At 36.8% G+C, this 23,259-nt stretch overlaps 1 protein-coding gene across 1 annotated transcript in view; it reads left to right on the top strand.

The window, feature by feature from the left end:
- Positions 1-23,259, top strand: part of shprh (SNF2 histone linker PHD RING helicase) — a 116,275-nt gene that overhangs the window by 64,687 nt on the left and 28,329 nt on the right. The window contains exons 13-21 of the mRNA XM_039747526.1: positions 270-526; positions 6,732-6,853; positions 8,784-8,872; positions 14,111-14,203; positions 16,180-16,287; positions 16,803-16,945; positions 21,332-21,505; positions 22,651-22,713; positions 23,023-23,248. Coding sequence (XP_039603460.1) covers positions 270-526; positions 6,732-6,853; positions 8,784-8,872; positions 14,111-14,203; positions 16,180-16,287; positions 16,803-16,945; positions 21,332-21,505; positions 22,651-22,713; positions 23,023-23,248 — 1,275 coding nt within the window. The remainder of the gene's footprint in view (positions 1-269; positions 527-6,731; positions 6,854-8,783; positions 8,873-14,110; positions 14,204-16,179; positions 16,288-16,802; positions 16,946-21,331; positions 21,506-22,650; positions 22,714-23,022; positions 23,249-23,259) is intronic.

Here is a 23,259-nt window from a genome sequence, read left to right as displayed (position 1 = left end):
TTTGTAGTTTTATATATATTTTAAAATGTAGCTGTATGCATGACTGCTGGAAAGTAAATGTGTTTATATAATAGTAGTCGGTTCATGTCAGGTTTTTCTGTCGCTGGTTATTTTTATCTCCAGTCTGTGACTATGAAGTTAGTGGCATTTGGTTTAATTTAACAATGTCTCTGATTTTGTACATTATATGAAAAATAAAGAGTAATGTACCGTAGATCAAGCATTTTCAAATGTTCACCCTTTTCCATACTTCATCTTTGTTTATTTAGATACAAATCCCCCCTCAAACAGAAGAGATCCACTGGTTAAATTTTTCTCCAGTTGAAGGCCATTTTTATCACCGGCAGCATGAGGTGTGCTCCCAAGATGCTTTGTTGACATTGAGAAAGATTTCTGATTGGAACTTGAAGCTAGGAAGTCTTGATAGAAGAACAGTCAACTCTATATTATATCCTTTGCTCAGACTCAGACAAGCCTGTTGCCACCCACAAGCCGTGAGAGGAGAGTTCCTGCCTCTACAGAAAAGGTAAAATTTAGAGCACTTTTTATTTTGTTCTTCGAATACATTCTTGTGTATCAGTTCTATGCTTTCTACAAAACAATGTACAGGTAAAATTCCTTTACAACGAACTTCCAGGGACCTAAAAAATATTTTGTTGTAACAAGATTCTATATTTGTTACTATAGTGCTTTCTTTAACTTGCAACCAGGCGTTTTCAATCATTTCAATAGCTTCTTTCGCATTAATTTTAATCTCCTCCTGCCTACAAGTTATGCTGATGGGAATTTTTCTCAGCATTTCCTTGCAATAATATACTTTCAGGGTGCAAATGATGCCCAGATCTAATGGTTGAAGCACTGCTGTGCAATTGGGTGAAAGGAATTCAACGCGAACATTATCTAAATGTAGAAGCATGCTGTGGGCAGCACAGTTATCAATCAGGAGCCGAATCATTCTTTTTTTCTTCATATTGTGAGGTTTCTGAACTCTTTTGAGACCATTCCCCCAAATCCCCCGCCCCACCAATCCCCACCCTACAGGAACAAAACACTGAAGTGCATCCCGAAGAGCTATTGCAGTGTCTGTGTAAGATTGTTTTTCCGTTGTCAAGGCAGGTCAACAACAGGCTCATAGCGCTACAGTGAAGCAAATCATAAATGATCGGGGTCGCGCTTTAAGTCCCTATCTTGTACTCCAAAACACGAGGCTTAGTCTCAGTACTTTAGCAAAACTAGCTTCATTCAGCTTGAAACAGGAACGGCACACTTATTTATTGTAGCGTGATCTGTCACTCTGCTATATATAGACACAGCAGTCAGGCAGGGTTGTGGCCAGATCAGTGATCAAGTAATCCTCTTATCTGCATTTACGATGTACCTTCACACATCAATATCTTTTCTGTTTGCTTTGACGGAGAGACGCAGCATAGCTGAGAGATTCAGCCTAGCTTTGAGCCTGCTGTTGCCCCAGTAACAGATAAACAGTCTTCCATAGACTTGGAGATCCGACTTCGGGACGCTCTTCGGTTTGCTTGCTAATTGGAGGAGGTCCAAAGAGAGTCTACAAACCTCACATTTTCTTGAATGAGTGCCGCATTATTAGGAATGTTTCTTGAACGAGCATCACTGAACCACATAAAAACTGCCTTTTCGACATCTTCAAATGCAGCAGTTCACATATGTTTGCAACCTGAGATTTTTCTTCTTTTTTTGCTCGGTCTTTCAAGAAAGTTGACAGCGTCGATGGTGTAATTCCAAATTCACTGGCAACGTCTTTTTTCTTTTTGCCGCAATCGAGAGCTGCAAAAATTTAAAGTTTTTTTTTTCTAATATTAACTGTTATTGTTTTTTTGTGTCTGTCGTTTCTATAGGAGGGTGACAATGAGTTAAATTCTAATGGATGTTTTTCAAATGTTGACGAGCAATAAGCAAAAAGGTATCACTGAAAACCACAGGAAATAAAAAAGGCAAAAAAAAAAAAGTATGAGGAAAGTTCGAAGAAAGAAAAAAAAAATTGCAATGTTTCTGTTTGGGGGATCGTTGTGCACAACTTAGCTGTAGCCACAGAACTAGCTGCTTTGTAGATGATGCATTCAGGCATTTCAAAGTCTTTTGGGCACTTCATTCTAATGAAAGTATCAGCTGAATGTTCTTCGTAGTAACGAGATTTGTATAGACTTGCCTCATATGGGGAAACTGTTGGGACCATAAGAATACTTCATTGTAATGAAAATTTCATTGTAAAGATATTCGTTGTAATGGAATTTTACCTGTATAAATAGAAATGTCTGTAAACATGCACACAACTCTGGTCACTTGGTTTTCCAACATTAATTGGATTATCATCCATATCTGCAGAATTAATGTTTTTTTTCCTGATGTAATAAACAATCATATCCCTTATTATGTGTTATGGAGGCAATCGGTCAATTCGGCATGAGCATCATTCATAAGAATATCTTTCAGTCCATGTTAAATATGAAAGTTTAATTCTAAAACCCTGTAGAACAGGATTTCTTAAATTCTTTTTGTTGTTACCCAACATTTCCCTTTTTAGTGTCTTTGAGACCCATTCCTTGTTAAAAGCCCGAGTGATCATTAGAGTGACCCCTTGGATAATTGTGGCCAATCATAAAGGCATTGGGTGGTCCAGCTTGTAGAATCATGGATGATCTTTGGGGGCATTCGAGGATGATCATCTAGGCATCGTCCATTGTTTAATCAACCTGCGGTGACGTTTCTGCAGAGATGGGGGACTCGAGTCACATGACTTGACTCGAGTCACAATTTTCAGGACTTGAGACTTGCTTAATTGAAGTAAGAAAATGACTTGACTTGACTTTGACTTGAGAGGAAAATGACTTGACTTGACTTTGACTTGAGAGTAAGTGACTTGAGACTTGACTTAAAGTGGAAGACTCGACAATGATTTGAACTTTTAAATATAATTCGTTTAATAACATAAAATAATTTAATAAAATAATTATGACTCAGCAGCACCATAATTGGCACCTGCGCCCTTAACGCTGCACAACTCTTAACGTTACCAAGAAGAAGAACGCTGCACAACTCAAACAGCGCCAAACATGGCAGACAATAGTCGAGCTCCTCATATAGTCACGTTTGGCTATAAGGACTTTGAACTAGACCGTACTAACAAAAAAAGATTTGCCAGATGCAGAGAATGCAATGCGAGAGTATCAGACACGACAAACACAACATCAAATTTCATCCGCACTTCAAAAACCACAAGGAAAGGTAAGGAAGTCGAATTCTTTATAGTTAATTTAATAAAACGATTACTAATTAATTAAATTAATCTTTTCTGTTTGTCATAATTTGGCCTTAGTTGCATGTTTTTTTTTATCAGAAATGTGATGATCATCTCATAAATAAAACGCTATAACGTTACCAGTGGCGTAGCCACATTTTGATGTTGAGTGCAACTTGAAATGAAAGGGCTTCTCGATATTACATGTAAACTACAATGTCTATATTAAATGTGCGCATTTTCAAGCGTTTGTATGGAGTGACTGCGTGTGGTTAGTTGAATGGCAGCTCGTGTAACGTTATACTGCATGAAAATCTAAGATGAAAGCGTTGGTGCAATCACTTCTCCTTCAATAACTCATTCAAAACTTTTTGGTCATACAGACAAGAATAATTTCATCGTTCGAATCGGTTACGTTAAGTGTCTATAATTTTTTTGTGTACACTCACAATAACAACAAAATGTTGTGTGCTGTATAACAATGAAACCAGTTCAAATAGAAAACAAATATATCAGATTATATATTATGTATGAAACGTGTATATTGCGTCCACCGAGAGATGACGATTAAGCTTCATAACTTCATCACTGGGCTATATTAACATACATTATATTTATATTCTGCTGAAATGAAAAAGATCCGTTCATTTTAATTAATGAGATTCATCACTAACGTTAGATTAAAAAGAGTGGATAAATCCCCTACTGTGCCTTATAATGGACAGCATAAGTATTAAAGCATCATATATAAAACATTTCCTCGATCATTAAGAAATTGTTTTTTTGAGGAAAACATTTCAGGATTTCTCTCTATATAATGGATATATGTATGGCACCCCGAAGTTTGAATTTCCAAAATGCAGTTTAAATGCAGCTTCAGAAGACTCTAAACGATTCCAGCCGAGGAGGAGGAGTCTTATCCAGCGAAACAATCTGTTATTTTCTAAACAAATGGACAATTTATATACTTTTTAACCTCAAACGCTGGTCTTGTGTTGTCTCTGCGCAGTCTGTGTGATTTGGATAAATACAGTCTTAGATTGCAGCAAAAGTGCAGACACAGTGTTTACACAGTTAACATGTATAGAAGCTCAAATGCCCTTTACAAAAAAAGGTAAAAACAGCATTGCAGGATTTTTTGACATTAAAGATATAAAAGAGATTGTTGTTTTTTTGACATCTATTAACTGTATTTACCCGAATCACACAGACTGCACAGAGAGGAGACAAGACCAGCATTTGAGGCTAAAAAGTATATAAATTGTCAATTTGTTTGGAAAATAACCAATCATTTCGGGCATTCTGAAGCTTCATTTAAACTGCATTTTGGAAGTTCAAACTTCAGGGCGCCATACATATCCATTATATATAGACAGAAATCCTGAAATGTTTTCCTCAAAACAAAAAAAAAACAAACAATTTCTTTATGACTGAGGAAAGAAAGACATGAACATATTGGATGACAAGGGGGTGAGTACATTATCTGTACATTGTTGTTGTCAAAGTAAACTAATCCTTTCAGATTGAATTGCATTATACATTTTAGACTGGATTTCTTAGTTTTGTGTAAGCAACACAATTTTATTTTCAGATATTAATGTAGCACAGATATGCATATAATTTAAATATAGCAATGCAAATAAGATACATAATATATGTATATAAGTTCATCTTTTCTGTAAAAATGTTTCTGTGCAAAAATAAACGTATCGAAAATTTAACCTCTGTTTGTTTTAGTACTGCAACTTGACTTGACTTGGCTTGAAACTTATCAGGACTCGACTTGACTTGCTTAGGGTGAACCCTTGACTTGACTTGACTTGCTTGATTTGTCTTAACTGTGACTTGAGACTTGACTCGAGACTTGATGGTTAGCACTTGAAACTTGCGTGGACTTGATCATATGCGACTTGTCCCCATCTCTGCGTTTCTGCAATTCACTTTGCAAACCATCAACGACCCATTACCATTAAAAATAAGAGTAATTCGTAACCAGCTACCAGTAATTTAAGAAACCCCTCTGTAGAACACTATATTTATTCCAGAAATTATTTTTATCCTCTGGTATATATAAATACTAGCTGCCCCCTGTGGCTCTACCCGCCTAGTAGTGATACAGGACAAACTTTTTAAAAATCAATAAACAAACAGGTATCGCTAGCTAAGCTAAGGCAAGGTACACTTCAAAACGCAGAGGAACAGCAACTCGAACGGAGGCTGGAGCGTGAGTGAGGAGGGCCCTGCCCAGCTCCCTAGTTCTGACGTCAAACTTCCCCCTCCCCTCGGTCTACCTTGTCTCTCTCGGATTTGCACAAATAAATCAGTACCTTAATTGAACTATGATACTTAGCGCGATGAAAGAAGTTGCAAAATCAACCAGAATGTTCCAGCAAATTATAGGAAAAACCCGATCTAAATCCTTTTAGTTCTCTCATGAAAAGTGGACAGACAGATAGACATTAGATTTTATATATACACAGAGATTTGTGTGTTTATGTGAAATACATACTAAATAAACAAAGAATACAAATAAAAGCTCAGAGCCAATATACTTAATGTTTCATAAGAAAGCTGCTGTATAATTGATCAAAATCAGTTATACAGGCATCATGATAGTAAAACGCCAACTGCTTTTGAATTTGTAACTGCAGCAAGTGTGCAATATACTTTATAGTGTGAATAAAATTGTAAAATGCTTAAAGCAAGATGGTTACCATGCCTTTTCTTTAAATAATTTACACTATATGTTTTTAATGTGAAAAGGGAAATTATTAAGTAATTTCAGTAAAATAATTAAAGGAACAATCGAAAAAGGGATATTAAAATACATTTGACATTGTGTATATAGGTAAGAAGGAAGAAATATGCATTCAAAGGGAATTAAAAGAACAGTTTCCAAAAAATTCACCAAAAGTAAATTTTAACTGGTAATATGTTTCAAAGTTTAAGTAAATATTCACAGGTAATTTTAAACACCTTTTTTTAAAGAAAGTAATTTAGCCAGCTGTTGTTTAAATTGTAATACTGTGTAAAAAAAGCGAAGTAGCAATCTATAATCCATGGAACTATTCAAAACTCTACACAGTGTACCTTGTCTAAGGTCTATCCTTCTTCCCCATAATAGCATGTAACAACAGTGTATTTTTTTCAAACATTTTTAATAGAAAAAAGATTGGTCTGATGTCATTCCCCATTTGCATTTATTAAATTGCAGCAGTTTTCTTTCGCAGATTTCAAACAGATTGCTTCATGTTATGTTTAGAGACTCCAGGGCCCTGAACTTAAAGGCCTGTTTAAATTACAAATATAACAACAAGTAATTCCAGTCACCAATGTGTAAATGATCATACTGGCATTGTATTCACTGTTAAAGATACCAGGCAAAATAATATTTGCTTGTTAATGTACTGGGCTATCAATGTTTATTTATTTATTGCTTACATGCTGGTCTTTTTTTTAGCACATTGACAATGGAAGAACTGCTTAAATCATTGCAGAAGAAATGTAGAGTTGAATGTGAGGAGGCACATCGTCAGCTTGTGTGTGCTCTCAATGGCTTGGCAGGAATTCATATTATTAGGGGTATAGTTCTTTTTTGTTCTACTTATATACATGCTTTACTGTTATACTTGTATCCATTTTATACTTTTAGCAGCTTTTTTGCTGCTTATCATTATTCCAGTCCATAGTAGTGAGTCTTTGTTCACATATAAGCCTGATTAGTCAAATATTTTCAGAACAGGGCTATCCATGTACAATAATAAATGTCTTTGTGCTTCTTCTGTGTCTGTTTGCTATTCTTCAGTTTATAAAACAAAATAACTGAATATCATTTTTTTTTTTTTTTTTAGTAAAACAATTTAATACACAGAACTGTGATACATATTGTGTGATATGTCTTGATCAGTTTGTGTAATTTTTGTATTTCCAGAATTCTAGATTGGCCCTAGTGTGTGCTTGGTGTGTGGGTGTGTTTGTGTGTGTCCTGCGGTGGGTTGGCACTCTGCCCAGGATTGGTTCCTGCCTTGTGCCCTGTGTTGGCTGGGATTGGCTCCAGCAGACCCCCGTGACCCTGTATTTGGATTCAGCAGGTTAGAAAATGGATGGATGGATGGATGGAAGATGAAATAATAAATATGTCAACAACTTGATCTCTTTCTAATTCATGAAACATAAATTTTGTTTAATAAAATTAATTGTCTACTATACTCTAGCTTTATACAGTACTCACTACCTTTGTCTACCCATTAATAAAACTAAATTTATTTTTCTTATGCTTCTTGTGTATATATATATATGTTCATTTCATACATCACTTTTTCAAGAGAGCAAATGTATCATTATATTTTATTTGCTCTACTTTTCAAGTATATTGATATCCCTCTATAACTTTATTATGTCTGTTCTCAGTAATAAGAGATTCAGTATACCTATAAAAGGTCAACTTATACAGTATGGTATGTTAACTACTGAATTGTCAGTGAGAGTGGAGGATTGATATAAAGGTTGAGTATCTCTAATTAAAATCTGAAACTTTTTGAGCACTGACATTTATAAAACTTTGCTTGGACTTGAGTGTGAAAATATCTGTTTGCCAAAAAGCAGTTGTGAATAACATATGTGCATATTCAAAATGGATGTATTCTTTCAGAGTGGGATCGAGGTGGAGTGTTTTCCTGTGAAGCTTAGAACACCACAAGGAAATGACACATGATCAGCATTCAGATTAGGGGGCTCTTGCCTGTGAAGCATTGAGTGAAGTTTTATGTGTGTGCAGCCACATCATATGAAAACTGAATGTAGTACCTTGTTTGTCTTTTTATGACTTCCAGCACAGCTGGAATGATTAAGTAAATGGTTGGCTGAGACATTCCTGTCCTGTCAGCCGGTACCCTGAGAAGTGACAAGTAGTTGATATAAACTGATGAAAAGTTCATCAGTGCAATTACGCTGCATTGGCTGCCTTAAAAGTCTATATGTCATATTCATCACTTTTGAGGATTATTATGTTTGTCATGTCAGTGCACAAAATAACAACAGCTATGATTTATTATATGCATGACTTATCATTTAGCTGGTTTGGCTTCATTTCCCTACTTGATTAAGGGCTTCCTCGGTATATCTCATTATGTATAAGCAAATATTCCAATATCTGAAAATATCCAAAATATGAAATACTTCTGGTCCCAGGCATTTCGGATAGCAGTATTCAACCTGTGCTTGCTGCATCTTGTTTATTAAATTTTTGTAAAATATACTTAGAAGATTTGAACGTGAAACCTGACTTAAACAGTGTGAACAGGGATAGCAAAAGAGTTAAACATTTTGCCTTGATGGTATTCATAGCTTCTTCAAGGAAAAGCTTTACAATTTATTTTTCTGATGAAAAACATATATTCAGCTGACAGAGACCAAGTGTTGTTTTATAGCATGTAATAGCCTATAGAGTGATAAATTATTCTTAAGCTGTCTGCTTAGAGTGACCAAAAAACTACACATTTATCTTTTACAGGAGAATTTCATTTGGCAGCTGAGCTCTACAGAGAAGTATTGCGGTCATCAGAAGAGCACAAAGAAAAGTTGAAAACAGATTCTCTTCAGGTAAGAATAAAAAAGAAAAAGAAATTTGCATTGTTTTATTATTGATTTCAATTAGATTTTGCATTATGGCATTATAGTATAATGATTATTGCTGCAACCTCACATTCATAAGAATCTTCATTATTAGTTTTATAATTGTTTTTGTTAGATTTAGTGTTAACAGTGTTACACTAACTGCCCTATACATACTGTTGGTATGCAGCCCTGTCATTTTGAGCACTGTGCAATGGCGTTTGCTATCTTATTGCAACTAGGAATATGTACATTAGTGATTCCTTAAACTGCATGTTGGGCGTTAAGTATGCAAATGTGTGACCACCAGGGGGCACACCAGCTCCCCAAAGTGACAGAAACAGACACCAGGCATAAGTCCAGCAACACGCATATTTTTATTTTTATGTGGGAAACAATGCACAGTACAATAAAGTACCAAGCAGCACAGATAATAAAACACAGTATTTTATCTTCTCTTATTTCTCTGTCTCTCACAGCTGCTCCAATACTGTTCAGGCAAGCTTTGTCCTCCACCTCTGGCTTCTTGAAAGAAATTGAGGCGGTCCCTTTTATGTTACACCTGGGAGCACTTCAGGTGGTCCATCAGCATTATCTGGAAGTACTCCCAGGTGTGGTGGCTGTAGGTATAGGGCTCTGCAGCTCACCCTGGTTGCCCCCCACAGAACCTAATAGGGCTGTGCCAAACTCCAACTCCCATGGAGCCCTGTGGGAATCTGAGGTGCCACTGCAACCTTGGGGGGCTACCATCAAGCACTCTTGGCGAGGCAGTGCCCTCTGTGCACATCTGCTCCTCTGGGGCCTCATGCTTAACACAGTGCAAAGAATTCACACTATAACATGTCGTATGGAGAAAAACAGAAATGTTTGTACGCACAAAAAAATCCAGATGCATAAATCTGTGCGTTCGCCAACTTCCACATTCTTTCGATACATAAATTCCAGTCAGCGTCAAAAGTAACGCATATGCACGCGCCTGATGCCCCTCCCAAACTCCTCCCAGAATTACGCCTCTTTGAATATGCAGATCAATATAAATAGCCCTTAAGCTCAGCATTCTGTGAAAAGGCAGTGGCAAAAGCACGGGGGTAAATGGAGGAATTTCAGCGGATACCAAGTGGAGTCGAGGAGTCACACAGTGCCCGAAATAAAAAAGAAGTTGTCAGATATCAAAGTTGCCATGAAAAGGCGAGTCGTAGCCCACCGTCTGAGTGTCATATGAAAGCTCATTAGGATACAGAGAAAAAAAATAGGCACACAGTGGGGAAAAAAGCACAAAATGTCAAGTTTAATCTCTAAATTTCCACTTTAATCACGTAGTTTATTTTGTCATTAAAGTAGAACATCATACACCATCTTAAAATCGTTTAATTTACTAGTGTCTCAAATCCCATTGTAACTAAAGTAGCATGTTAAATGCTTTTTTTGTATTTGATCTTTTTGATTAAACATGGGAACACGGTGGCGCAGTGATTGCTCATGCCTCACACAAGATGCTTGCTGCGCCTTGCACAACCTTCATTGAAATAATTTATTACAGCAGTACTGTCTCTTTCAGATGTACTAACCCCCCCAATTCCTGTCCTTACTTTTCTTTCTCCAAATACCCCAATCATCACACAATCAGCTCTGTAATAGACGTTAAGCCATCTGTAAGCTTAGAACGCTGATTCTTCAAAACTTTTAAGGAACATTGAAATATCTTCTTAGTACATGATAAATTATTCTACCAATCCAGTGTCGCGCCAGTCCCAGCAAGAATACAGTGCGAGGCAGGAACAATCCGTGAACGGAGCGCCAGCCTTGCTTGCGCTACGACACCGTGTCCTTACATGTTTATTTATTAACGATATCAATTATTTAAATTAAGTTAAAATTTTATGTGTATAATATAATAAACATGTTTTGCTGCATTTCATCTTAAAAATGAAATCGTCATCATACGTAAATACGCACTTTATAAAGTGGCTCAGGTTGTGCAGTATTATAACTGTATTGCAAGTTTACAGTAAGGTAATTGTACTTATAAGTACAAACAGTTCTACAAGGAGCACTTGATGGACTGATTGAGTGCGTTTTTAGCTCTTGGGATGAAACTGTTTCTGAACCGCGAACTCCGTACAGGAAAGGCCCTGAAGCGTTTGCTGTATGAGAGCAGTTCAATAGACAGCATAGCTAAGGCAGCGTGTGCTTGATGCTGTATACCGATAGTTCTCTTTCTGATCAGCTACCGTATAACTGTGATTCCCCACTCAGATACAGTGATATAAATACTCTGAGTGGTGCAGTGAGAGTAATATGGAAAAAGATGATCCGCTGTGGCAACCCCTAACAGGAGCAGCTGAAAGAAGAAAAAGAAGAAGGTTCAATGAGAGTAACAATGCTAAAGCGGCTATTATATTTAGAATAGTTTGACCATTCTGTGAACCATTATACACTGTGTGTACAATTATTAGGCAACTGAGTATTTTGACCATATTATCATTTTTATTTATGTATTTCGGCTCTAAGCTGTACAAACTTGAATAGTTATTGGATTTAAGCATAACAGGTGTGTATTGTGTAGTGAGGGAGGGTGTGACCTAAGGAGATCAACAACCTATATCAAGGTGTGCATAATTATTAGGCAGCTTGTTTTCTTCATGCTAAATAGGCCATAAAAGAGATTTAACTAACACTAAAAAGTCATAAGTTGTAAAAAAGTCTTTCAGGGGGATGCAGCACTCTTGAAATTGCTCAGATATTGGGGTGTGATCACAGAACCATCAAATGTTTTGTTGCAAATAGTCAACAGGGCCACAAGAAACGTGATCGGGCAAAAAAAAGACGCAAATTAACTGCCAAAGATTTGAGAAGAATCAAACGTGAAGTTAACAGGGACCCATTATCCTCCAGTGCTGTCATATTCCAGATCTGCAACCTATCTGGAATGCCTAGAAGTATAAGGTATTCAGTACTCAGACATGGCCAAGGTAAGGAGGGCTGTAACCCAACCACCACTGAACAAGAAACATAAGTTGCAACGTAAAGACTGTTCCAAGAAATATCTGAAGACAGATTTTTTCAAAGGTTTTACGGACTGATGAGATGAGAGTGACTCTTGACGGAGCAGATGGATGGCCCATAGGTGGATCAGTAACAGGCACAGAGCTCCACTTCAACTCGGACACCAGTAAGATGAAGGTGGGGTACTGGTATGTTCTGGTATTATTAAAGATGAGCTAGTTGGACCTTTTCAGGTTTAGGATGGACTCAAAATCAACTCTTAAACCTATTTCCAGTTTTTAGAAGACAAAGAATCTTTATTCAAGCAGTAGTAAAAGAAAAAGTCTGCATCTTTCTAGAAGACCATGATTTTTATGCAGGACAATGCTTTATCACCTGCATCGAAGTACTCCTCTGCGTGGCTAGCCAGTAAAGGCCTTAAAGATAAAAGAAAAATGACATGGCCCCCTTCCTCACCTGACCTAAAGTCCTTCTTAAATGGCAGATTTACGGCGAAGGAAAAGAAAACACCTCTCTGAACAGTGTCTGGGAGAGGCTATGGTTCCTGCTGCACAAAAAGTCAACAGATCAAGAAACTGACAGACTCCATGAATTGAAGGCTTATGACTGTTATTGAAAAGAAGAATGGCTATATTGGTCATTGCTTTTTTTTTTTTTTAAATGTCAGAGATGTTTATTTGTAAATTTTGAGTTGTTTATTATTCTCACTTTAACAGTTGAAAACAAACAAATGAGATGGGAAAAGTTTCATTTTTCCTTTAGTTGCATAATAATTCTGCACACTAATAGTTGCCTAATAATTGTGCACACATATGTATTCCCCTGAAAATGTTCACACTCACATTTCCTTTGTAAAACATTCAGGTTACAGGTTTATTAACATTTTGGATTGAATGATAGCACTGTATTTGTTCCATATTAAAATGAATCCTCAAAAATACAACTTGTTTAATAATTGTCCACAAAATGTATTGTTACAGGTTAATTACAATCAGATGCATTAAGCTAATAAACAATATGCGGTTAATTTCAGTTTATATATAAGGCTGCGTCAGAGATGTGGATCTAAAAAGAAAGGGAAACCACACTGGAACAGTAGCACTGCTTTGACGCTGGGTGCCGCCAGTCTGCAAAACGAGCACAGAACTTGTGTACACAAGGGTATGAGCTACCGTGGAAATGTGCTTGGCTTTACGCCAAGTTTAGGTTTTAAACATTGCAATTTGAACGTGGAACCGTTTGTACGCAACATTTTTGTGTATACATGAGGCCCCTGGTCTTTCCATTATCATAGCCTCCTGGCTCTGAAAGGGCCCCAGCTGTCCGTCACAGTATGTTAAGTTTATTCATAACCCTAAACTGGCCTCATATAAATATGCTTGGATGTTTGTAAATAGATCCATCACATCTTGGATTGATTCCTAGAGATGCTCCAGTTCTCACTGATGTTTTGATTCAGACCCTCTCAATTCAATGACCTATTTCTTGTATGAACCCAGGTTTAATGAACTTTTATGTACTAATTGAGTAACTGACTAGGTCTTACATATAGGGGTTCATAGTGCCTGCTTATTTTTATTTTACCTAATATTATATTTAAAGGCTAATTTTTTGTTTAAGCAACACCTTTTTATTAACTGTTTTTCTTGTTGCATGCTGAATATGTTGTATAATACTGACATATAATTTTTACCGAAATAACTTTTAAAAAGCAGTTAGTATGCAAACAGCAAACACATGTGTATGACTGATTAATACTAGACCTTGTAAAAAGACAGTAACCTGTACTTCCACTGGTTTTGTAATGGAAATCCATTTTAGAAACCATTCACATTAAATGTCAAGAAAACTTAAAAAGCATGGCATGTTTTGTCAATACATTGGTGCCTAAGAAAAACATATACTGCATATGCATTTTATACTTACCAAGGCAGTGCTAAGAATAGTAAAGGAGAAGTTAATTAAGTTTAGTTTAGTAAAAGAGGCCTACCTCTAATTAAGAGCCTGTAAAAATTGTAAAAAGCATATAGAAACGATCCCTTCAATAATCTGCAAAACTAATTTACACAAATGGTTTAGCTATGTACAATTTACTTCTCAAAATGTACCTAGAACAAGAACATTTACATTTATACATTTCTTGTGTCATTATCTTTGTTTTATTGATTTTATTCCATTGTTATTGTGATTTGGAAAATAAATACTTCAATGTTTCTTTAGAGGTTACATGCTACACACAATTTAATGGAATTGCTAGAAGCAAAGCATCCTGGAATACCACCAACCCTTCGTGATGACAGACTAAAAGAGGAGGTAATCAAACTTTTTTATTTTCTTTTAAAACTTTTACTACATTTTCATGGACAAATCCAGGTATTATTGCAAAGACTACATATGTACATTTCCTTTATATGTGTAGCACATAAAAGTTGCATTGAGCAAGAAATGTTTAAAAAAAAAAATCAGTTTCCAAAGTAATTTAAAATTACTAGCCAACCCGCGGCGTGCCATACGCCGCATAATCAGGCCGGTTTTTTAATGATTTTTAAGCACAGGGAGAAAATTAACATTTGAAAAATCGATAATGTAATAAATCAGCAAGAAAAGCAACATTGTAACAATGCACGTGTGTCGTAACCGAAAACTTGGTTTTTAAAGACTGCTTACTTCATTGTGTTTTAACCTCAGTTGTAAAGGATTGTTTTAAGGATCCCATGGGATACCCCTCGCAAACCGTTTTACACGCTGCATATGGCGATTCACCTCCGGCGTGGCTCCTTCCTGCGTGCGCCATAGATGTCTTACTTGTCGGCGGCTTAGTGAATGCACGTCCCTTCCGGCGTGCTTTCCATGGGTGTCTTGCCTTAGTGAATTTTATATATATATATATATATATATATATATATATATATAGATACTCCGAGTACGAGTCCTTTATTTTATATCCTAATACTAAAGAAAGTCCATAGAATGCCTAGATACACAGTATTCCAAGACCCAAAGGGACTGAGTTAATGAAATATTGAAGCACTAAATCTGTTCAGCATAAGACAATGATAATTGAAGGGGGCTAGATAGATGCAACTGTTACTTTAAAAATACATTTGCATTAACGATTTTTGGGCAGTTAGAAATAATATTGATGATTACAAATGGTTTATGTAAATTTTACAATATTTTTCTTTATTCAGCTGCCTTTAGTTACATGGAATATGCTACCATTAATGTACTTGAAAGTAGCTCTTTGGGGACTTCCATTTCTGCTGTCTCAAATTTAGTGCACCTTTTAGAACATCATAAGCTTTTATATATTTTTAAGGTCATTCTACTCAGTTTATGTATAATACTGTAAATAATAATAATACATTAAATATTGTTTAATGCAAACTGTGTCTTCACTTCATAATGTTTGTTCCAGTTTTATTTACAGAGAAAAAAAGCATTTGGTAATATTAAATAACAAAAACACAGAAAAAATAATTAATCCATACATCTTTTTTCTCAGACTGCTTATTTCTATACAGGGTCACAGTAAAAGCTGAAGCCTAAACTTTTACTGGGTGTTATTCAGTTGGAATCCTGGCAATTTATCACCACTTATCCATTTATCCTTCCAACCATTTTCTGACCATTTCAAGGTTTGCCAGGATAGAGTCTTTGGCAGAAAAATTTAAACCATTGCAAGGAGGATACTGGACATTGTACCAGTGCATCATAAAGTGCACTCCCAGTCTCACATCTGATGGGATTGTTTGGGCTTTTCATACAATCAAAAGTGCAAATTCATACAATCTCCTGCAGCTATGAAAGAGCAGAGCATACTATTTGACCATCCTGTTGCCAAAGAGTGCATTAGGCAATCTTTATTTTATGTAGTACCCGTCACAGCACTCACTATCACAAGTCTTTTAATAAAGCAAACAATACTACCATTCAGAATAACAAGATAAAACACAATGTATTTCAGTTAATTACCAATAGCTGCAGTGTTTTTGTTTTTAATGTTTGGCCTTAATGTCCATCCATCCGTTTTCTGAACATGCTTTATACATGTTAAGGGTTGTACAAAGCTACTGTAAGTCTTATCTCAGAAGTTTCAGACACAAAGCAGGGACCAGTCTATCACAATGCATATTCATCAACACTTTCTTAAACCACATTAATGTAGAGTTACCAAATAGTCTTAGCAGGTTTAACCAACATGCCTTTGGGAAGTGGGTTAAAAAGTAAGTACATAGAGTTATAGTGTTCATCCTTGTTGTGTTCTTTCTCCTCCCACATCATTGCAGGCAGAACAGCTCCGTCAGCATTATATGACCAAATCCAACTCTGAAGTATCAGATGCCCAACAAGCACTTCAGCCCGTTCTTCAGACAATCAAGGAGTTAAAACGTAAGGTGCTGTATGCTAAAACTGTCCTTTTTATTAGTAACACTGTTAATAAAACAGGTAGTCTGTACAACTGAATCTTTTAGTAAGGCTGAAAATTCATATAGTTGTTACACTATAGACTGAGAAACAACTCACTTGTCTGTTATTATCTCTTTGTTTAATTTTATATGCATCAGTTAACCAACTTTTTTGAATGTAGTTAATTAATAACATCAATAATTAAAAAACTCTAAATCACGCATTGATAGAGTATCTCACAGGGCACTCTATCCAAATAAGAAACATAATCTCTTTGACAAGACAACCCAATTATTCCTGCCCTAGCTAACCTGAAGCAGTGCTCATAACACATTTTTTTCTCTTTATGATACAAAGCTATTAATCATTCATTGTTTTTGTGATGAAACTGGTTTGCAGATAGGCAATTATGCTATTATTTTGGCAAATGTCTTTTTAATGTAAAGTTAAAATGTAAAATTTTATTCTTCTTTAATGTACATTGTTTCTATTTATTTAACAGGTTCGTTCAGGGTCTCCATGGTGGCTGGAAGTAATTCAGAGAGCTATTAATTATGCCATTGATGATGATTTGGTCTTGCGAATCCAAAATGAGTTGACAAGTAACTATAAACAGCAAGCCTGCAAGTTATCCATGGCAGACAAGTAAGCTATATACGTTAGACAGTATTTGCTTACTACCAAGATTTTAACTGCTTTTTGCTTATAATTCAACAAAATCAGTGAAACAGTTATTATTGGTAGGTAGGTTTAGTCAACCATGTTTATGTAGTCAGTAAATACGTAGTTAACACAATGCACATTCATGTGTTTCATTGCCTGTTGTTCTGCTGCACAAGAGCTGATTTATAGTAGACAGAGTATGGACATATTTCAGAGATATTAGAATTGCTGTAGATTGCGCTAAAAGTACCCTCTGACATACAAGAATACAATACATAAAATACTGAATTTCTATCAAAAGTAGAAAACAGAACCTGGTTCATGTCTCTCGGGTGTGTCTTTCATTGTTAGCATGAATGCTAAAGGGGATGTTAGTTGTAAACTGATTAAATCAAGTATAAACAGTAAATATAGTGCTTGTTCACTAACCCGTAAGTGAAATCTACAGAAAATTACTGCTGTTTAAATTTAATTGGCTTCTGAAGTTTTGCTAAGCACAGTGTAATTTGAAGTGAGTGACAAATATATATTAGAACTGAAAACAGTAGGGTGAAGACAAAAAGGCTTTTGATCATTAGAGCAGATCTTCCTTTGCCTGGGGAGTTTCTGCTACTCTAGAATCAAGGATCTAGGTTGAGAGAGATCATTTGTTGCCTGTGTGATGGCATGGCCTAAAGCCAATCATTGACATTAACTCCAGAATTGCTTTGTTGAATGTGTTCTTACATCATGAAATCTTCAATTCAATTCAATTTTATTTGTCATTCAGCAGAACATCTGAGATTTGCTGCAGAACGAAAAGACGATGCACAAGACATTGATAAAAACACATGGTTAAAATCAATTACATTCTAATTAAAAGTGCATAAAAATTCTGATTAAAAGTGCATAAAATTCTGATTAGAAGTGCATAAAATTCTGATTAAAAGTGCATTCAGTGAAATGTTAAAGTGCTTCATTTAAAAGACAAACGACGGTGGGAAAAAAACTGTTTTTAAAACTGGTGGTTCTGCATTTCAGGCTGCGGTACCTTCTGCCTGAAGGCAAGAGGGAAAAGAATTCAGAGGCAGGATGAGTGGGGTCTCGGGAGATCCGCACAGCTCTGGCTAGAGAGCGTTGTTTTGCCAAGTTTTGTACATTAGGCAGCGGGGCTCCAATGATCCTCTCAGCAGCCCTCACCACTTTCCTCAGTGCTTTCCAGTCCAAAGTGCTGCAGCTCTCCTGCCACAGTGAGCTGCTGCTGGTTACCACGCTCTCTATGGTCTCTCTGTAGAAAGTGGTGACGACTGACTTGCTGAGATGGGCCCTCTTTAGCCTCCGCAAGAAGATCAGGCACTGGTGAGCCTTCTTGGTGATGGAGGAGGTATGCAGGGACCAGGTGAGGTTGATCGTCACATTGACTCCTAGGAACTTGGTAGACTGCATAATTTCCACAGCAGTGTTCCTGATGTAGACCGCGGTGTGTGTCAGCTGTTTCTTCCTGAAGTCGATCACCAGTTTTTTCGACATTTAGTGTCAGATTGTTTTTATCACACCATTCCACAAATTACTTCACCTCCTCTCTGTAATCCCCCTCATCACCTCGAATGAGACCCACCACTGTTGTGTCGTCTGCATACTTAATGATGTGATTTGTGCTGAACTTGGCACAACAGTCATGGGTCATGAGCGTGAAAAGGAGGGGACTCGGAACGCACCCCTGTAGAGAACCTGTGCTCGAGGAGATGGTGTCTGATTTATTCTTCCTTACCCTACGTAGTGAAGCCTGTCCATTAGAAAGTCCAATATCCAGTTTTGCAGACGTGTGCTCAGTCCCAATAGGCCCAGTTTGCTAATCAGATTCTGAGGGATGATGGTATTAAAGGCCGAGTCAACAAGCAGCATGCAGACCAGAGCGTCTCTGTTCTCCAGATGTTCCAGCGAAAGGTGGAGTATAATGGATATGGTGTCCTCCGTGGCACGGTTGGAGCGGTAGGCGAATTGGAGTGGGTCAAATGAGGAGGGTAGGACAGAAGTAATGTGGTCCTTGATCAGCCTCTCAAAACATGTCATCACTATTGGTGTTAGGGCTACAGGGCGATAGAAGGGTTTTTTCGGAACCGGGATGATTTCTGAGGTTTTAAAGCAAGATGGCACAACAGCCTGACACAGGGAGATGTTAAATATATCCGTAAGGACATGTGTCAGCTGCTCCGCACATCCTTTGAGTACGCAACCTGGTATCTGGTCTGGTCCTGCAGCTTTCCTTGGATTAATTCTCCTCAGAGTCTGGAGAACATCATCCGGTTCCAGACACAGTGCCTTCTCGTCAGGATGAGGGGTGGCCTTCACTGGTGATGTGTCATTCAATGCTTCAAATCGTCCAAAGTACTTATTTAGGTCATTCAGGAAGTTGAAGCTATCATCACAGGGGTGAGAAACTGTTTTATAATCTGTAACAGGTTTAATCCTCTGTCGTAATCTTCTGCTGTTCCTGTGATCTTGAAAATGACTCTGTATTTTCTTTCAATGAGCCCTTTTAGCTCTTCTGATAGCTTTATTGAGGTTGGCTCTTGCTGTTCTGAGGCCAGCTGTATCTCCAGATTTGAAAGCAGAGTTTTTCTCTTTCAGCAAGGCTCGCACCTCAGCAGTCAGCCATGGTTTATCGTTTGCCCTGACAATGATGTTTTTGGTGACGCAGACATCATCCATGCATTTATTTATGTAGCCAGACACAGCCTCTGCATATTCATTTGTCTGTCCTTTGATCTTTGGTAGCTGCCTCACTGAACACAGACCAGTCACTGCACTCAAAACAATCCTGTAGTGCATTAATGGCTTCTTCTGGCCAAACTCTCACCTGTTTGAGTGATCGTTTTGAACTGATGAGCACAGGTCTATATGCTGGGAATAGCATAATAGAGATGTGGTCTGATGAGCCAAGATGAGGGCGTGGGAATGCTTTGAATGCTCCTTTGGTGTTGATGTAGACATGATCCAATATATTGGTTCCCCAAGTTGCAAAATCCACATGTTGGTAAAAATGGGGTAATCCTCTCTTCATGTTTGCCTGGTTAAAATCCCTAGCAACAATGATTACGCCCTCTGGATGTGTGGTTTGCAGATCGTTGATGTAGTGGCAGAGTGTGTCAATGGCTGTGTCAGCATCAGGGGGAATATAAACAGCTACTATGAGTACAACGGAAAATTCCTGTGGCAGATAAAAATGCAGGCATTTAACTACCAAAAACTCAAAGTCCGGAGAGAAACGTGTGGATTGTTTTTGAGTCAACACACCATCTGTTGTTTGTGTAGACGATGATACCTCCGCCCCATGTTTTGCCGCTGAGACTGCTGCTCCTGTCTGCCCGGTGGATAGTTAGCCCCGCTAGGCTAATAGCAGTGTCGGTTGTGGAGTCGGTGAGCCAAGACTCCGTAAAGACAAAAGCACAGTAATCCTTAATCTCCTGCTTCGATGTTAAATCCAGCCGAATGTAGTCCAACTTATTCTCCAATGAGCGGATATTTGCCACCAGGATCGATGGTTGTGGCGTTCTGCATGGATTAGCCTTAGCGCTAACCCCACCACGGACACCTCACTTTTATTTACGCATGCACCGCTGCCGTGTTGTTCTCAGAGCATGGATAGCACTGGTAGATGATTTCGGTGCTGAGCAGGCGTCACCACTCGTCCGTAGCAGTCCGAGTTCTTTCAATAGAACCATGATGTTTGGATTTACTAGTCCTTTATCATGTTCCGTACCCAGTGACAGAAGGTTTAGACGAGTGTATGTCTGGATTTCCATGTTGAGTGACATTAAATCACTATAGAGAACGTGTTTTTATCATGAGTCTGTGCAGCTGCAGGCTGTGTGGTGCCTAGATGCTACTTTGATTCTTTGATCTTGCATATATTGAACAGAAAACAAACAATCCTCAACATTTCATGGCTAACTTAAGGTGGCTCCAAAAGGAAACAGGTTATTTCAGTAATGATGAAGTGAAAAGAACCTTTGTATGTGTTTACAACTGTTGAGCTTTAATGAAGGCCAAATAGCTGACACATTGTGCTTTTAACATTCTTATTTTTTCTATATGAGGGTATGTCCTGTAATTATTCATGTATTTATTAATTTATTTTTACTCAGCAGATGCATTGTTATTTTTTTATTTTTTTTAATATAAGTTCCACTAGGTTAGGTGTTAGTAAAAGCATTTTAGAATTTAATTTTTTCTACCGTGGAATTAGAGATAAGTTACTTCTATTCACTGTGTGTTTTATTTGTGGAGAGCCAATAACTGGACTTGTCAGCTGCACATGTGGCTCATTAAATAAATTATTTCAATTTTCTTTCAGTAATTTTTGCAAATATTGTTTTTCTCTGGTAGGTTTCGTGACTGTAGAGGCCTCCAGTTCCTTCTAAGTACACAAATGGATGATTTAATTAAGTCTCAGAAGACTGTAAGAGAAGCTGTAAAAAAGTTGGAAGGTCCACCTTCACAAGAAGTAATTGAAGAAGCCACAATATGTCATCTGCGTCCAGTAAGATTACCACTGAACAGGCAAGTTTTAAACACTGGAATTTAAATTTCTTAAGCATTAATGGATAAGATTGTGAAGGAAGGAAAAACTACTCATCTACCAAATTCATTGTTAAGTATTTGATATGTGCAGTTTAATGTGGCAAATATGCAACAGGCGATCATATTAAAAGAAAGTAAAATTCACCAAAATTATTGTCTATGGGTAGAACATAAGCTGGATTCAGCAGTACAAGAGGCCCAAATTATCTAGAATTTCAGAATACTAATCTTATGTGTTTAGAAAGAAACTCTGAAGGAAGTACAACATTATTACAGAAATCAAACTTGTAGGCCATGTTTGTTTAAGATCATGTATTAGTGCAGGTAAATAAATTTATTAATTTATCATTTTTAAAATCAAATGGGAGACAGAAATCCAATAATAAAGTGTAATAGTATACTTATAATGTGGATAAAAATGTTTTCTGTTGCAATATTTACTTGATTCATGCAAACTAAAACAGTTATGTTAGTTGTACAGTATAGTCATTTACAACAAAAGTAAATCATTGCTGTTTTTCATGCACATTTTGAAGTATATATTTGTGTTTATAAATAAAGAAGTATATTACTTATTCATTAGTGTTTGGTAGCTTTAGCAACAAAAACTGCTCGCTTTCACCAAGGAAAAGTACAGAAATATTAACCATTTACATATACAGTTAGCTAGCTAAGCTTGCAAAATTGAGGTGAGTTTAATTTTTTTTTTTTTTTGAAAGAAGACACCAGTAGCTAGTGATTCAGTGTATTTAAAATCTGGTCACCCGGTGCCTGAATGCATTCTTTAAAGGTGCTCCCTACTTACACTATTACATTGAATTTTGTTGCTCAACTCAACTTCAGAATTTACCATGGCTGCCATGTGTGCTGGTCATTCTAAGTCAAGTAGTTATTCTTGTGCTTAGCCATCTTAGAGTCAATATTTCTAAGTATGGTTTTGAACTCATGCCATGCCATGCAGTAGAGGGCACTCAAATCATAGTCATATTGAGTATGTAGTTCAAGTTTTTTGAAGTAGTACCAATAGTTGTTGTGTAGTGTGGTCAAATATTATTATACAGTTTAAAAAGGAACCTGTAGGAATAATATATTTTATACTGAGTTTTGGTGTCATTTTTTTCCAGCTGTGTATTCTGCAGAGCTGATGAATTGTTCACAAACTATGAATCTAAGCTCTTCTCCCACACGTATGTATACTATTTGGCTAAACAGCCTCATATTTGAGGGGTGCTTGCGATATTGTAATTATTATATTTTTCTTTTTATAGATTAAAATTAAAATATAAAGAATTTTGCAGGCTGAATTTTATGATTGTTCTTGTATCACTAGTGTGTTTCTTTTAAATGTGCTTATGCCAATATGTCATCTAATGCTCTTTTTAAAACTTCTTGAATTTTACTTGCTTTGCATTGCTTTTTGCATAACTTTTAATAAGATTACTTATTTTAAGTACATCTAATGTGATGCATGAGATTTATTTAACATATTGTTATAGTGTGAAAGGACAGACAGCCATCTTTGAAGAAATGATCGAAGATGAGGAAGGTTTGGTTGATGATCGTCTACCAACAACTAGCAGAGGGCTATGGGCAGCAAGTGAAATGGAACGTGTGTTAAAGGCAATTTTATCATTTGCCAAAGCCAGAAGAATGGATGGAACTCTCATTGATGAAGGAAATATATTTATGGAATTGTTTGAATCATGGAAGAAAGAATACAAGGTACACTTATA

This window comes from Polypterus senegalus, chromosome 3, assembly GCF_016835505.1.
Source record: "Polypterus senegalus isolate Bchr_013 chromosome 3, ASM1683550v1, whole genome shotgun sequence".
NCBI classification, from domain to species: Eukaryota; Metazoa; Chordata; class Cladistia; order Polypteriformes; family Polypteridae; genus Polypterus; species Polypterus senegalus.
The sequence above is the reverse complement of the archived record's forward strand: the minus strand, read 5'-3'. Positions and strand labels throughout refer to the sequence as shown.